This window comes from Aethalodelphis obliquidens, unplaced genomic scaffold (assembly GCF_003676395.1).
Source record: "Aethalodelphis obliquidens isolate GAN/ISIS:26980383/991018 unplaced genomic scaffold, ASM367639v1 scaffold1, whole genome shotgun sequence".
NCBI classification, from domain to species: Eukaryota; Metazoa; Chordata; class Mammalia; order Artiodactyla; family Delphinidae; genus Aethalodelphis; species Aethalodelphis obliquidens.
This window is the reverse complement of record NW_020837945.1, coordinates 105,821,418-105,837,296: the sequence shown is the minus strand read 5'-3', so window position 1 is coordinate 105,837,296 and position 15,879 is coordinate 105,821,418. Positions and strand designations below refer to the sequence as shown.

The window sequence follows — 15,879 nt, the reverse complement described above, 5'->3', positions numbered from 1 at the left end:
GAGAATATCTTTCAAAAATGAAGGCCAAATGAAAATTTTTTTAAAAGACACTCAAAAATGGAAAGAATTTATCACCAAACATCGTGCAGTACAAGAAATATCAAAGGAACCCATTTCAGCACTAGAAAATGATACCACTTAAAAGCTTTTGCACAGCAAAAGAAACCATAAACAAAACAAAAAGACAACCCTCAGAATGGGAGAAAATATTTGCAAATGAAGCAACAAAGGATTAATCTTCAAAATATAGAAACAGCTCATGGAGCTCAATATCAAAAAAACAAGCAACCCAATCAAAAAATGGGCAGAAGACCTAAATAGACATCTCTCCAAGGAGGACATACAGATGGCCAAGGGGCACATGAAAGGATGCTCAACATCACTAATTTTTACAGAAATGCAAATCAAAACTACAATGAGGTATCACCTCACACTGGTCAGAATGGCCATAATCAAAAAATCTAGAAACAATAAATGCTGGAGAGGGTGTGGAGAAAAGGGAACCCTCTTGCACTGTTGGTGGGAATGTAAATTTATACAGCCACTGTGGAGAACAGTATGGAGATTCCTTTAAAAACTAAAAGTAGAGCTACCATATGACCCAGCAATCCCACTATTGGGCACACGTACCCCTGAGAAAACCATAACTCAAAAGGGCACACGTACCCCAATGTTCATTGCAGCACTGTTTACAATAGCCAGGACATGGAAGCAACCTAAATGGCCAACGACAGATGAATGGATAAAGAAGATGTGGTACATATATACAATAGAATATTACTCAGCCATAAAAAGAAACGAAATTGGATCATTTGTAGAGACGTGGATGGCCCTAGAGCCTGTCATACAGAGTGAAGTAAGTCGGAAAGAGAAAAACAAATATTGTATATTAACGCATGTATGTGGACTCTAGAAAAATGGTACAGATGAACCTATTTGCAGAGCAGGAATAGAGACGTAGACGTAGAGAACGGACATGTGGACGCGTGGGGAGGGGAGGGTGGGACAAACTGGGAGATTAAGATTGACATACATACACTACCATGTGTAAAATAGATAGCTAGTGGGAACATGCTGTAAAGCATAGGAAGCTCAGCTCCATGCTCTGTGATGACCTGGATGGGTGGGATGGTGGCTAGGGGTGGGAGGGAGGTCCAAATGGGAGGGGATATAGGTATACATGTAGCTGATTCACTTCACTGTACAGCAGAAACTAACAAAACATTATAAAGCAATTATACTCCAATAATTAAAAAAAAGAGTGAGTCCTCAGGGACTGGGAGCTGCTCTGGACCTGGAGGAAAGGCTCTGGGTCCAGCAGGGTGAAATGGCCCCTGGAAAGGGTGGTGGGTTGAGTAATGGGACACAGGTCTTTGTGTTCTCAGGGAGGCAGGGAAGGCCCCTGCAAGACTTGGGCTAGCATTTCCTTTTGGCTAGAACACCAGATGGTCAGGGAATGACAAGGAGCCCTTGGGGTCTCCTGACTCAGCTAGGACTGGGAGGGGGGCAGTAAGGAAACATATGGAGCATCACATGTGACAGAGAACCAAAACAATATCTCCCACCCCACATGCACTTCTAGAACCTTGCACCTCCCCCATCAAGACATGGAATCTAATTCTCCTTCCCTTGACTTTGGCTTGGGACTCTTGGTAACCAGTGGAGTGCAGTAGAAGTGACACTGTGACTGCTAAGAAGGAGTCATACAAAGCACCACAGCTTGTTGGAACACTCCTTCTGGAAGCCATCAGCTGTCATGGAACAGCCCAAATGCCTAGAAGCCACCATGTTGTAAGGAAGCCCAAATGAGCCCATGCCAAGAGACCACCAAGACCACTTGAGGACAAGGAGACAGCTGGCCAAACGCCCGGCTGTGTGCACCTGCCCAGCTGTGTGCATCTGCCCAGCTGATTCCTTCCCACCTTCCTGACACAAAGAAACCATGAGAAAGAATAACTGATTGTTGTTTTAAGCCAAAAAGAAAATGATACCAGATGGAAAACTGGGTTGATATAATAAAAGATTAGAGAGTACTAGAAATGATAACATCATGGGTAAGTATATCTCTTTAAAAGATGATGTTTAAAACGTAGACACAGTATATTGTGGAGTTTATAACAATATGTGACAGCAATGACAATAGTAATACAGAGGCTGGGAAGGGAGAAATGAGAGGATACTATTATAAGGTTTCTATAGTATATAGGAAGTGGTATAATGAAGATAGAGAGTGAAAAGTTAAAGAAGTATACTGCAAACTTAGCAACAACCAAAATAACACAAAAGAATTATAGCTAATAAGCCAACAAAGAATATAAAATGGAGTTATAAATATGGTCAATCTAAGAAAATGCAGAAAAAGAAGAAAAAAGGAGCAAAAATCACATGGGACAAATAGAAAACAAATAGCAATGTGGTAGATTAATTACTTACATTAAGTGTAAATTGGTCTAAACATTCTAATTAAAAGGCAGAATTTTTTCAGATTACATAAAAGCAAAATCCAACTATGTGCTGCCTATTTAAAAAAAAAAAAACGTTTCAGATATAAAGGCCAAGAGGTAAAAATGATAGAAAAATATATACCGGGCTAAAACTTAACATTGTTGAGATGTCCCTTCTCCTCAAATGGCTATGTAGATTCAATGCAATCCCATGCTAAAATCTTAGCAGGGACTTTTTTTTTTGGTAGAAATTGATAAGCTTATTTTGAAACTGGGGATGCATAAGAGCTAGAGGAGCCAAAACTACTTGAGAAGAAAAAATTTGGAGAAGTTATTCACCTGATTTCAAGTTAATGTAAAATTGTACTCAAAGAAATAAAGACAGTGTGGTATTAGTATCAAGATTGACAAATTGATCAATGGAACAGCATAGAGAGTCTAGAAATAGACTCATTTAAAGCAAAAAATAAAAACCACAGAAAAACAAAAGGTTTTTCAATGTATATGTTGCACCATATACAGACTTAACAAAATGTATTTCATAGAACTAAATGTAAACAAACCGTAAAACTTCTAGGTATAAACATAGGACAAATCTTTGTGAGGTGGGGTTAGGTAAAGATTTCTCAGATATAACGCCACAAAAGCATGATTCATAAAAGACGAAATTGATAAATTGGACTTCATCAATATTAGGAAATTCTGCTCTTCAAAAGAAACTCTTAAGACAATGAAAAAACAAGTCACTCAGTGGGGCGGGGAGGCTTTATAAGTATAAATATATAATTCCGTGTGTGTGTGTGTGTGTGTGTGTGTGTGTATAATTTGCAGACCTCATATATGAAAAATTACTTTCATTATAATTAAGAACTCTGAAAACTCAATAATAAGAAAGCAGTTTAATAAAATTGGCAAAAGATTTGACCATCTATTTTACCATCAAATATATATATATAGATAATAAATAGGCACATGAAAAGATGCTCAACACCAATAATCATTAGGGAAATATAGATTAAAACCACAATAAGGTATACTAAGTCATGACTAGGATGTGGAGCAACTGACACTCCTATACAGTGCTGGTGGGAATATGAAACCACTTTGGAAACAGTTTGGTATTTTCTTAAAAAGTTAAACATATGTTTACCATACAATTCAACCATTCCAATCCTAGATATATACCCAAGAGATCTGAAAGCATATATTTATATAATGACTTTTACCTTAATGTTTATAGTATGTTTTATAATAGCCAAGAAACTAGAAATAGTTTGAATGTTTGTCAACAGGTAAATGCATAAAGAAGTTGTAGTATTTACTTACAATGGAATACTACCCAGCAGTAAAAAGGAATGCATATCGATATATACAACAGCATGGATGAATTTCAAAATAATTATGCTGAGTTTAAAAGCTAGACATAAAAGAGTACATATCATATGATTCCATCTATATAACATAGTAGAAAGTGCAAAGTAATGTATAGTGATAGAAAGCAGATCAGTGGTTGCCTGCGAACTGGGAAGTGGAATGGAGGCACAGAGGGGCATGGAAGAATTAAAGAAAGACGTGGAAAATTTTGGAGTAATGGACATGCTCATTATCTTAACAGTAATGATGCTCATGGCTGTATGAGTATGTCAAAACCTATAAAACTGTACACTTTAAATGGTGTAATTTATTGTGGTTTCATTATACCTTGATAAGCTCTCTGAAAATTTTAAGAAAATATAGAAGTAACACACATGATTGGCATAATGTAAACATTTAGTAAATAGTAGTTTCTTTAAATTATTATTTTTATTATCTTCCTCATTATGCTTTCAGATCTTTGAAATTTGAGACTGTATTGGAGTCATGTCAGCATCATGGCATAGAGTGAAACATTACCTTTGTCTCTTCCCTTCAATATTCAACCAGTAAAACATCCACAACTGAGCAAAGCTGACTCTGCCCAACATACCAGAGTGCCAGAGAATTCTGCATTTCTGTACATCTACATATGGGTGGTCTAGAACACATAGGGGAGATAGAACTGAGGAAAGAGTAGAGGAGGTGCCTGCGATTAAGGCCCTCCAGCCTCAGCAGCTGTGCCCACAGGCCCATAGCATTTAGCAGCAGCAAGGGAGGCAGCACACATGACTTTGGCCTCCTGGCCACAGTGGCATCTGTGGCCACAGGTAACTGGGCTGCAGTGGCAGCAGGGCCTGGGACACCATCCCCCTCCCCAGAACTGCAAACCTGACAACACCAGACACAGCAGAGGTGCCCATGCAACCCTGACTTCTCTCCCACCCTCAGCCTCTGTGGCAGAGCTTGAGACTCAGGATATCCTGAGTAATTGTTTTATTTTATACAACAGCAGCAGAATACACGTTCTTCTTAGGTACACATGGAACTTTCACAAGGACTGACCATACGGTGGGACACAAAACAAGTCTCAATAAACTTAAGAAGATTGAAATCATATCAAACATCTTTTCTGATCACATCCATGTTGTAGCATATTATAGAATTTCCTTCCATTTTAAGGCTGAATAATATTTCAGTGTATGTTTATACCACATTTTGCTTATCCATTGATTCATCAGTGGACACTTGGGTGTTTCCATTTCAGCTCTTATGAATAATGCTTCTATGAACATGGGTGTACAAATATCTCTTCAAGACCCTGCTTCCAATTCTTTGGGGTATGTACCCAGATGTGGAATTGTTAGATCATATGGTAATTCTATTTTTTAATTTTTTGAGGAACTGCCTTATTGTTTTCCACAACCCTGTATCATTTTAATTCCCATCAATAGTACATAATGGTTCCAATTTCTCCACATTCTTGCCAACACTTGAGCTGTGTGCAAGCTGCTCTAGGAACAGGTGCACTGTTGCTTGTCACGTGGCTGGGGGTGGGGGATGGGTAGTTGCTACTGTGCTAATAGCTGAAACTGACCAAAATTAACCGCAATTTACCCTCCACATCTTCCCCTGGTAGTTTGCAAGCCTTCAAAATAATCCAGCGTTCTAAAAGAGTTATGTCAGACAGATTCTGCCAGTGTAATTATTGTCTAGATGGGGAGATGGATTCCTGGTGTTTATTACTCTGCCATGTTCCAGAATCCTCTCTGTATATATTTTTTTGTATAAAAAGAGCATATGATAATATAAAATTGAGAGTAATAGCTGAAAACCATATAATGCAGTCCTAATTTTATTTTGTGAAATGTTGTTGCTAAGCTTGAGTTCTCTCCTTGCTCAGCCAGTCTTTCTTTCAGACTTTATATTTCCCTGTCATCAACAAAGCCAAAAGTGTGGTTGGCAGCTGGAATGGCTGTAGCTTCATCAACTTACAGAATTTCCATAGGGGTGGCCAGTGGTTAGGAAGCTAAATATGAATGGAAGTGAGAAGAGTGAGCAAATAGTTTAAATAGTTCAGTGTGTAAACTGGCTTTTGTAAGGATAGACTTCTTTTTGCTTCTCTTTTTTTTTTGGAATGTTAGCTTTGGCAGTATTTTGAGAATCTAGACATGCAGTCAGTCTATTTGTAAGGAACTCAGGGTATTGGACTAAATAAGAGCAAAACCAAAGTTGAAGGAAAAAGTCTAGACACTGAGGTTGGTCACCTCCACAAGTCATCAAGAGACTGACCTTTCTTTTGGTTTCATCTTAGGAGCTTTTGTTTCTTCCTAAGAAACCACTTTCTTCTCTAAAACTAGGGCTTACCAATGGAGTTATGTAGGTATACTTGGCTACCAAGGGGAGGGGAGGGAGCAGGGCAGTTCTGTAGAATCCATGGCAATAGAAAGACTACCAAACCCCTCCTCCCCAAAAAAGGACCCCTATTAATTTAGAAAGTTTAAGCCCTATGTGATATAAAATCTTATAGTAAAAATTCATACTGTACTTACTGTTGTTCTATCAATGTCATTGCTAATATTTATTTTTTAAGGGAACAACATTTATATTCTGTGTAATTCAGTTTTGGTAATATTTTTCTAATTATGCATTACTAATTTTGATTTAAGGAATATTATTATTTTTTAACATCTTTATTGGAGTATAATTGCTTTACAATGGTGTGTTACTTTCTGCTTTATAACAAAGTGAATCAGCTATACATATACATATATCCCCATATCTCCTCCCTCTTGCATCTCCCTCCCACACTCCCTATCCTACCCCCTAAGCGGTCACAAAGCACCGAGCTGATCTCCCTGTGCTATGTGGCGGCTTCCCACTAGCTATTTTACATTTGGTAGTATGTATTAGTCCATGACACTTTTTCACTTTGTCCCAGCTTACTGTTCCCCCTCCCCATGTCCTCAAATCCATTCTCCATATCTGCATCTTTATTCTTGTCCTGCCCCTAGATTCTTCAGAACCATTTTTTTTTTTAGATTCCATATATATGTGTTAGCATATGGTATTTGTTTTTCTCTTTCTGACTTACTTCACTCTGTATGACAGACTCTAGGTCCTCACTACAAAAACTCAATTTCGTTTCTTTTTATGACTGAGTAATATTCCATTGTATATATGTGCCACAGCTTCTTTATCCATTCATCTGTCGATGGACACGTAGGTTGCTTCCATGTCTTGGCTATTGTAAATAGAGCTGCAGTGAACATTGTGGTACATGTCTCTTTTTGAATTATGGTTTTCTCAGGGTATATGCCCAGTAGTGGGATTGCTGGGTCATATGGTAGTTCTATTTTTAGTTTTTTAAGGAACCTCAGTACTATTCTCCATAGTGGCTGTATCAATGTACATTCCCACCAGCAGTGCAAGAGTGTGCCCTTTTCTCCACACCCTCTCCAGCATTTATTGTTTGTAGATTTTTTGATGATGGCCATTCTGACTGGTGTGAGATGATATCTCATTTTACTTTTGATTTGCATTTCTCTAATGATTAATGGTGTTGAGCATTCTTTCATGTGTTTGTTGGCAATATGTATATCTTCTTTGGAGAAGTGTCCATTAAGGTCTTCTGCCCATTTTTGGATTGGGTTGTTTGTTTTTTTGTTATTGAGCTGCATGAGCTGCTTGTAAATTTTGGAGATTAATCCTTTGTCAGTTGCTTCATTTGCAAATATTTTCTCCCATTCTGAGGGTTGTCTTTTCATCTTGTTTATGTTTTCCTTTGCTGTGCAAAAGCTTTTAAGTTTCATTAGGTCCCATTTGCTTATTTTTGTTTTTATTTCCATTTCTCTAGGAGGTGGGTCAGAAAGGATCTTGCTGTGATGTATGTCATAGAGTGTTCTGCCTATGTTTTCCTCTAAGAGTTTTATAGTGTCTGGCCTTACATTTAGGTCTTTAATCCATTTTGAGTTTATTTTGTGTATGGTGTAGGGAGTGTTCTAATTTCATTCTTTTACATGTAGCTGTCCAGTTTTCCCAGCATCATTTATTGAAGAGGCTGTCTTTTCTCCATTGTATATTCTTGCCTCCTTTATCAAGGATAAGGTGACCATATGTGCGTGGGTTTGTCTCTGGGCTTTCTATCGTGTTCCATTGATCTATCTTTCTGTTTTTGTGCCAGTACCATACTGTCTTGATTACTGTAGCTTTGTAGTATAGTCTGAAATCAGGGAGCCTGATTCCTTCAGCTCCGTTTTTCTTTCTCCAGATTGCTTTGGCTATTCGGGGTCTTTTGTGTTTCCATACAAATTGTAAAATTTTTTGTTCTACTTCTGTGAAAAATGCCATTGGTAGTTTGATAGAGATTGCATTGAATCTATAGATTGCTTTGGGTGGTAGAGTCATTTTCACAATATTGATTCTTCCAATCCAAGAACATGGTATATCTCTCCATCTGTTTGTATCATCTTTAATTTCTGTCATCAGTGTCTTGTAGTTTTCTGCATACAGGTTTTTTTTTTTTTCTCCTTTGGTAGGTTTATTCCTAGATATTTTATTCTTTTTGTTGCAATGGTAAATGGGAGTGTTTCCTTAATTCCTCTTTCAGATTTTTCATCATTGGTGTATAGGAATTCAAGAGATTTCTGTGCATTAATTTTGTATCCTGCTACTTTACCAAATTCATTGATTAGATCTGGTAGTTTTCTGGTAGCATCTTTAGGATTTTCTATATATAGTATCATGTCATCTGCAAACAGTGACAGCTTTACTTCTTCTTTTCCGATTTGGATTCCTTTTATTTCTTTTTCGTCTCACTGCTGTGACTGAAACTTCCAAAACTATGTTGAATAATAGTGGTGAGGGGCTTCCCTGGTGGCTCAGTGGTTGAGAGTCCACCTGCCGATGCAGGGGACGCGGGTTCGTGCCCCTGTCCGGGAAGATCCCACATGCCGCAGAGCGGCTGGGCCCGCGAGCCTTTGCTGCTGAGCCTGTGTGTCCAGAGCCTGTGCTCCGCAACGGGAGAGGCCACAACAGTGAGAGACCCGCGTACCGCAAAATATAAAAAATTTAAAAAAAAAAAATAGTGGTGAGAGTGGGCAACCTTGTCTTGTTCCTGATCTTAATGGGAATGGTTTCAGTTGTTCGCCATTGAGAACGGTGTTGGCTGTGGGTTTGTCATATATGCTCTATATTATGTTGAGGTAAGTTCCCTCTATGCCTACTTTCTGGAGGATTTTTTAGCATAAATGGATGTTGAATTTCGTTGAAAGCTTTTTCTGCATCTGTTGAGATGATCACATGGTTTTTATCCTTCACTTTGTTAGTATGGTGTATCACATTGATTGATTTGCGTATATTGAAGAATCATTGCATTCCTGGGATAAACCCCACTTGATCATGGTGTAGATACTTTCAATGTGCTGTTGGATTCTGTTTGCTAGTATTTTGTTCATGATTTTTGATTCTTTGTTCATCAGCGATATTGGCCTTTTTTTGTAACATCTTTGTCTGGTTTTGGTATCAGGGTGATGGTGGCCTCATAGAATGAGTTTGGGAGTGTTCCTCCTTCTGCTATATTTTGGAAGACTTTGAGAAGGATAGGTGTTAGCTCTTCTCTAAATGTTTGATAGAATTCACCTGTGCAGACATCTGGTCCTGGGCTTTTGTTTCTTGGATTTTTTTTTTTTTTTTTTTGCGGTACGCAGACCTCTCACTGTTGTGGCCTCTCCCGTTGCGGAGCACAGGCTCCGGACGCGCAGGCTCAGCGGCCATGGCTCACGTGCCCAGCTGCTCCATGGCATGTGGGATCTTCCCAGACCGGGGCACGAACCTGTGTCCCCTGCATCGGCAGGCAGACTCTCAACCACTGCGCCACCAGGGAAGCCCTGTTGGAAGATTTTTAATCACAGTCTCAATTTCAGTGCTTGTGATTGGTCTGTTTATATTTTCTGTTTCTTCCTGGTTCAGTCTCAGAAGGTTGTGCTCTTCTAAGAATTTGTCCATTTCTTCCATGTTGTTCATTTTATTGGCGTATGGTTGCTTGTAGTAATCTCTCATGATCCTTTGTATTTCTGCAGTGTCAGTCGTTACTTCTCCTTTTTCATTTCTAATTCTGTTGATTTGAATCTTCTCCCTTTTTTTCTTGATGAGTCTGGCTAATGGTTTATCAATTTTGTTTATCTTCTCAAAGAACCAGCTTGTAGTTTTATTGATATTTGCTCGTTTCCTTTATTTGTTTTTCATTTATTTCTGATCTGATCTTTATGATTTCTTTCCTTCTGCTAACTTTGGGGTTTTTTTGTTCTTCTTTCTCTAATCACTTTAGGTGTAAGGTTAGGTTGTTTATTTGAGATTTTTTTTGTTTCTTGAGGTAGGATTGTATTGCTATAAATTTCCCTCTTAGAACTGCTTTCGCTGCATCCCGTAGGTTTTGTGTCATCATGTTTTCATTGTCACTTTTTTCTAGGTATTTTTTGATTTCCTCTTTGTTTTCTTCAGTGATCTCTTGGTTATTTAGTAGTGTATTATTTAGCCTCCATGTATTTGTATTTTTTACAGATTTTTTTCCCATAGGAATATTATTTTTTAATAGAATACAATTTTTTCTCCATAAGTTTGCTTCATACAATATAATTGTGACATTGTGTTCTTAAATATGTCCTCATTTATCAGTTCTTATTTTGAGAAATTGCTGTATTCCATGCATTTGTATTTGATGCTAGCTTCTTATTTATTTCATAAAGTATTTTTTTTTCTGGCTCTGAATAACATTAGTACCATTTACCAGTTTTAGATGGAATTCATACCAATCCCTGGAGTCTAATACACTCTAAAATAGTTAAAGCATTAGAAATTTTGGCACTCAAGCCCCAAAGGTTTTTTCAATCTGTTGGCAGTCAAGCCCCAAAGGTTTTTTCAATCTAAGTCAGCTTAGTATGATGATACCTAACTAAAAATGGATTAGTAGAAAAATGTTCTTTTAACTGTGTATTCTGTTTCTTCTTTCTTCTTAATCTTTTCTTAAAAAGTAACTATAACTGGCAATCAGAATGATGGCAACATAAATCAGGCTGCCTCCTCTCCATTTCCAGCTCCAGCTTATCTACTTTTTCTGGGTCAAGCAGCTACTGATGCAGATAGGTAGGTGGGACCTGGAGGGTTTCAGCCAAGTGACCTGTTGTGATGCTTTCCCTCTCTGGGACAAACTCAAGGCTGAAATATTGTGGAGGAGCACTTGGAAAGAATTTGAAGGGCAAATGACTGAGAGAAAAAGACTGCAACCGAGAATCCCATATCCATTCAAATTATTCACCAGTTGTGGCGAAAGAAAGATATTTGCAGGTGGGAAAAAAGTGAGAGAACATGTGTATCTGAATACCCTATCCAAGAAAAATGCTTGTGAAATGAATCAAATATTTTTAAAAGTAAAAATACTTATAAAAGACAAATTACTTTTAAAAGTCTGGCAAATCTAACAATGTGTTTGTCCCCATAGTTGGAATTGATCCTTATATTTCGCAAATAATTTAGGAAGTTATATTTGTATAGGCAAATGTACTATCTTGGATAGATTTTTTTTTGAACAGAATCAAAAATCTATCCGTGTGCTTTTATATCTGTGAAATTAATTGCTTTGAATTCATGAATATCCTAGTGATGTAGTTAGAAGAATCCTGAAATTTGGAGTCAGAAGGTCTTAATTTCAGCCTATCATTTACTAGTAAAGGCAAGTTAGGAAACTACTCTTATTCCATGGTTTTCTTTATCTTTGAAATATGAATCCTGTATTATAGATTGTTAGAGGAATTAATAAAATATAAATATGTCTTAACAGGTGTTTTTATCATAATCATCAACCATTAAGACTCTTAGGGACGGTAATCAACATATTTTTAAGACATAGATTTTAACTGGGGGAGAGAGGGAGCTGCTATGGAGGAGGTTTTGTGGGTTAAGAGACTTTAACAATATTGTTAATATTTTACTGAATGTGGGTACTCATCACTTTGTATATTTGTTTTAAATATTTCTTATTTGGTAAAAATAATCGTTTCTTATGAAATACCTATAACTTTCCCATGAAATATCTTACCCAATAAAGTTTCTCACATTTTTCTATCAAACGTCACTGCTTACTAGGATACTCTGAAATGTATACTTCATAATTCTGTGCTTGCTTGAGATCTGCTAGTCAGAACATTATTTCCTTCTTGCCATTCTAGTTATGCTATGTTGCACAAAGTATCAATATCATGTTTCTACTGTGTTTGTTAAGTAGATGGCAGAGATCACAGACTGTCTGTTTCAGGATTGAATCTGGCTCTGAGAAGTACTGTTTGTTCCACACAGTATTTGTCTTTATGGTGACTTAAAGTCTCAGGAAAAAAAATGAAGAAGTTTTATAACGCTTGATTTGCATTTCTGCATGACAACACTGAGTTGGTGCTGAGTACCAGCTGCTTTCTTTAGCTGGGCCATGTGCTCCGCAGTTTTGCACACTCACTATGCTCCCTGATACTGATGTCAAATGTCATTTGCCTTTCATCATTATAAATGTTCGTGTTAATTGCTTGGCAGTTTCCTTTATAACTGTTAGAGAGATCATATTCAGTAGATGTCACAGTCTTCTATTGATATTTTGCTATGATATTTTAATTTGATGTCACATTTTTAATATTGATAACTTTATAAAGCACACTTACGTACATTTTTTCTACAAACATATGACATAAAATATTCTTTTTGTTTGTCAACTCCTCCTTCTCTCATATCCAATCAGTCCTTTCATGTTACCAATTAAATGTTTCTCAAATCTAGTTCTTCCTCTCCAACCTTACTGCTACTGCTCCTCCCCAGGCCCTCATCGTCTCTCATCTGGAGTTCTTTAATTGCTCCCTAACTGAGCTCCTTGCCTTCTGTCACATTCTTTGCAGTTCATCCTCAAGTATATTGCTAGAATGATGTGTCAGAGTGCAGATCTCATCTTGTCACCCCACTGTTTCACATTCTTCCAAGTCTCTCCGTCTTATATGGCAGGGGTCAACAGTCTTTTCCTTAAAGATCTACATAGTAAATATTTTAGACTTTGCTGGCCATAAGAGTCCTGCCGCAAATAGTTGACTCTGCTGTTGTTGAGTTGAGCACAAAAGCAACCATGGACAATATATAAACCAATGGGCATGGCTATGTTCCCATAAAACTTATTTACAAAACCAGGTTTAGGTCATAGTTTGTTAATCCCTCTTCTATGATATAAAAGGCTAGCCCTGTCTTCTTTCCTGTCTCATCTACCACTCTCCTATCCTGTTTCTTACAGTTTATTCAGAAGTACCATTCAAATTCTTAAACTTTTCTGAGCACAACATCTTCTTTCCATATCCAATTATGTAATTCTTTTCATTCAGGCTGTTTTTTCACAAATAGCAAAACATTCAAATATATCTTGTAAAATGTTAATTCTCAAATGATGGTATCGTATATAAACATGAGATTATTTAGTCACTTACTGACATCTTAAGAAATGTAAAGTCTTAAGTATTAAAAACAGTTTTTAACAAGTCTTTCATAAAGATCATAACCTTGATACAATCCATCTTATTGTTTGGATACCATCAACATATCCAAAAATCTCAGAATAAGGTCACTGGTAGGAAAGTAGTTTCAACATTATCAACTGTATTGAATCAAAGTTCATTGAGAGACTAATTTTAGGACAGTTAGTAGGAATTGAAAGCAGTAACTCACGTTGTGTCCTATCTTTATCACAATTGCTCCTTTCAAATACCGTAAGGAAAGCAGAAAATATTTGGTTTTAGGATATAATTTGCCTGAGATATTGGACTTTAAGTTGCTATTTAACTTCTAATAGGTCATTTTGCATGTTTCCATATGCAAAGAAACAACACAGCTTGAGAGTATGTTGTTAAATGTGTGGGTTTTGCCTCCTTATTAAATTATATGTATTTAGGCTGTTGCTGACTGGTACATGTTGGATAACAAATAAAAGCTATTCCAGTAAAAAAAAAAAAAAAGAAAAAGGAAGAACTTCATTCTTGAATCATAATAATGAAAAGTGTGATTTGATTACTAGGGTGAGAGAGTAGATTGGTAGAGCTGCTGTGATGGAATTTTGTTAAGATGTGGGTGGATATTAATACTGATTATGACAAAGTTCTCTAAATTTTCTGATACTCAACGTAATAATGCATTAATTTAAAGCTCTGTTAAAACTACCTTGTAAGTGTCTTTTATGGTTGATTTTTAGCCACCAGCTGAACAGGCCAAAGCAAGACTACAACTGGTTCTTGAAGCTGCTGGTAAGTGTTAATAATTAACTTTATTTAAATGAAAATATGTGAAATAAATCCTAGCATGCTTACAGATGGGTCAAAGAGCAAAACACCTATTTTCATATAGCCTCACAAATTTGTGAGATCTTTGTATGGCCATATTTTACCTCAAATATTTATTGCTATAGTGTGATGTTAAAAGGTCATTCTTTACCTTCTTATTTATAAAACTGGCTTCGATTTTAGTTTTAATTTTGATGAAGTCCAGTTTATTGATTTTTGTCTTTTACGGACTGTGCTTTTAGTGGCATGTTTAAGAAGAATTTTATACTTCTACATTTTATATTTGAGGCTGTGATCATTTTGATTTAATATTTATATAAGGTGTGATTTTTAGATCAAGGTTTTGCTCTAAAGGAAATGAGATAAATGTTTAATAATTCTTCCAGTTACATTAGACTAACTCATTGGACTATTCGTCTGGATACCATCTAATCTTAAAAATCTGTATGTTTTAATATCTCAATTGTACAATAATTCTTTCTTTGATTTTAGATTATAATACCCAGATTCATGTACACATTAAATACTTTACTTTTTAAAAATATAAGAGATCCATGTTACCTTTTCCAAGTACTGATATTTTACTCTGAATCTTAATGTGGTTTTTAAAAATATATATTACAGTCAAATAATAAGTTATCAAGATCAAGCATGAGGTAGGGTTAGAATAATATTACCAAAGGAGTACATGTTTCTTAAAATTATTTACTTTTTAAGGATCTGTAAAGAGTTCATAATTTCCAACTGGAAAATGAGAATTCTATTTTGACATCAAAAGTAATTTCAGACTACCAAATGATAGTAGTTATATTTTAATATTCATTGCAAAAATACATGTATGCATATTAATTCAAGGATTTCTTGTATTAGCTCCTTTTATTCCTACCCAATGTGTCTACAGTCTAAAGATTGGGAACACCAGTATAAATGATATACTAGCTTCATAAATCACTAATTGAAGTAACTTACCATATAAAAATTAATATGTTGACTGTGAATCTCTGTACCATTTCATATTACTTTAAAAGTCACTTATCTTTATGTATTGATCTTACTCATTTTATCTTTAATTACATAGAAAACATGATGTACTAAAATTTTGCTTACTATTAGGTTTTTCAAATTTTGAGTCTCCAATAAATATACTATAGGATAAAGCTAGTTAATACGATTCTCTGTTATTTATATAATATATATTCATTCTTTAATGGCATTTTGCTTAGAAGAAATATTTCCAGGTTCATTACTTGAGTACTGACAAACTCTTGCTTTAAAGGAAAATATTTATGGTGCTTAGTCCAGAAAATATTTGTTTCTGTTAATGCAACTATAAAGAATTGTATTTCATAGTTTTATACAGTTTTCTTTACCTTAAAAAAATTTTTTTAACATCTTTATGGAGTATAATTGCTTTACAATGGTGTGTTAGTTTATGCTTTATAACAAAGTGAATCAGCTGTACATATACATATATCCCCATATCTCCGCCCTCTTGCGTCTCCCTCCCACCCTCCCTATCCCACCCCTCTAGGTGGTCACAAAAAGCATATTATAAAACAGATCTGACAGTGCGGACCTCAGTGTATAACTTGCTTATATTGGTCCCAGCTGTCACTCCTCATTTTTTAATTTAACATTCTAAATTCTATTAAGGATAAATAGGGAGGTTCTGTGAATTTGACAAACATTCAAAATATTATGACAATTTTCAAATTAAAAAACTTAAC

General features: G+C 36.1%; 1 protein-coding gene across 3 annotated transcripts in view; it reads left to right on the top strand.

Moving 5' to 3' along the window:
- Positions 1-15,879, top strand: part of RSRC1 (arginine and serine rich coiled-coil 1) — a 457,053-nt gene that overhangs the window by 271,183 nt on the left and 169,991 nt on the right. For all 3 annotated transcript variants that reach the window (XM_027113218.1, XM_027113213.1, XM_027113204.1), the window contains exon 6: positions 14,065-14,116. In XM_027113218.1, the coding sequence (XP_026969019.1) occupies positions 14,065-14,116 (52 nt within the window). The remainder of the gene's footprint in view (positions 1-14,064; positions 14,117-15,879) is intronic.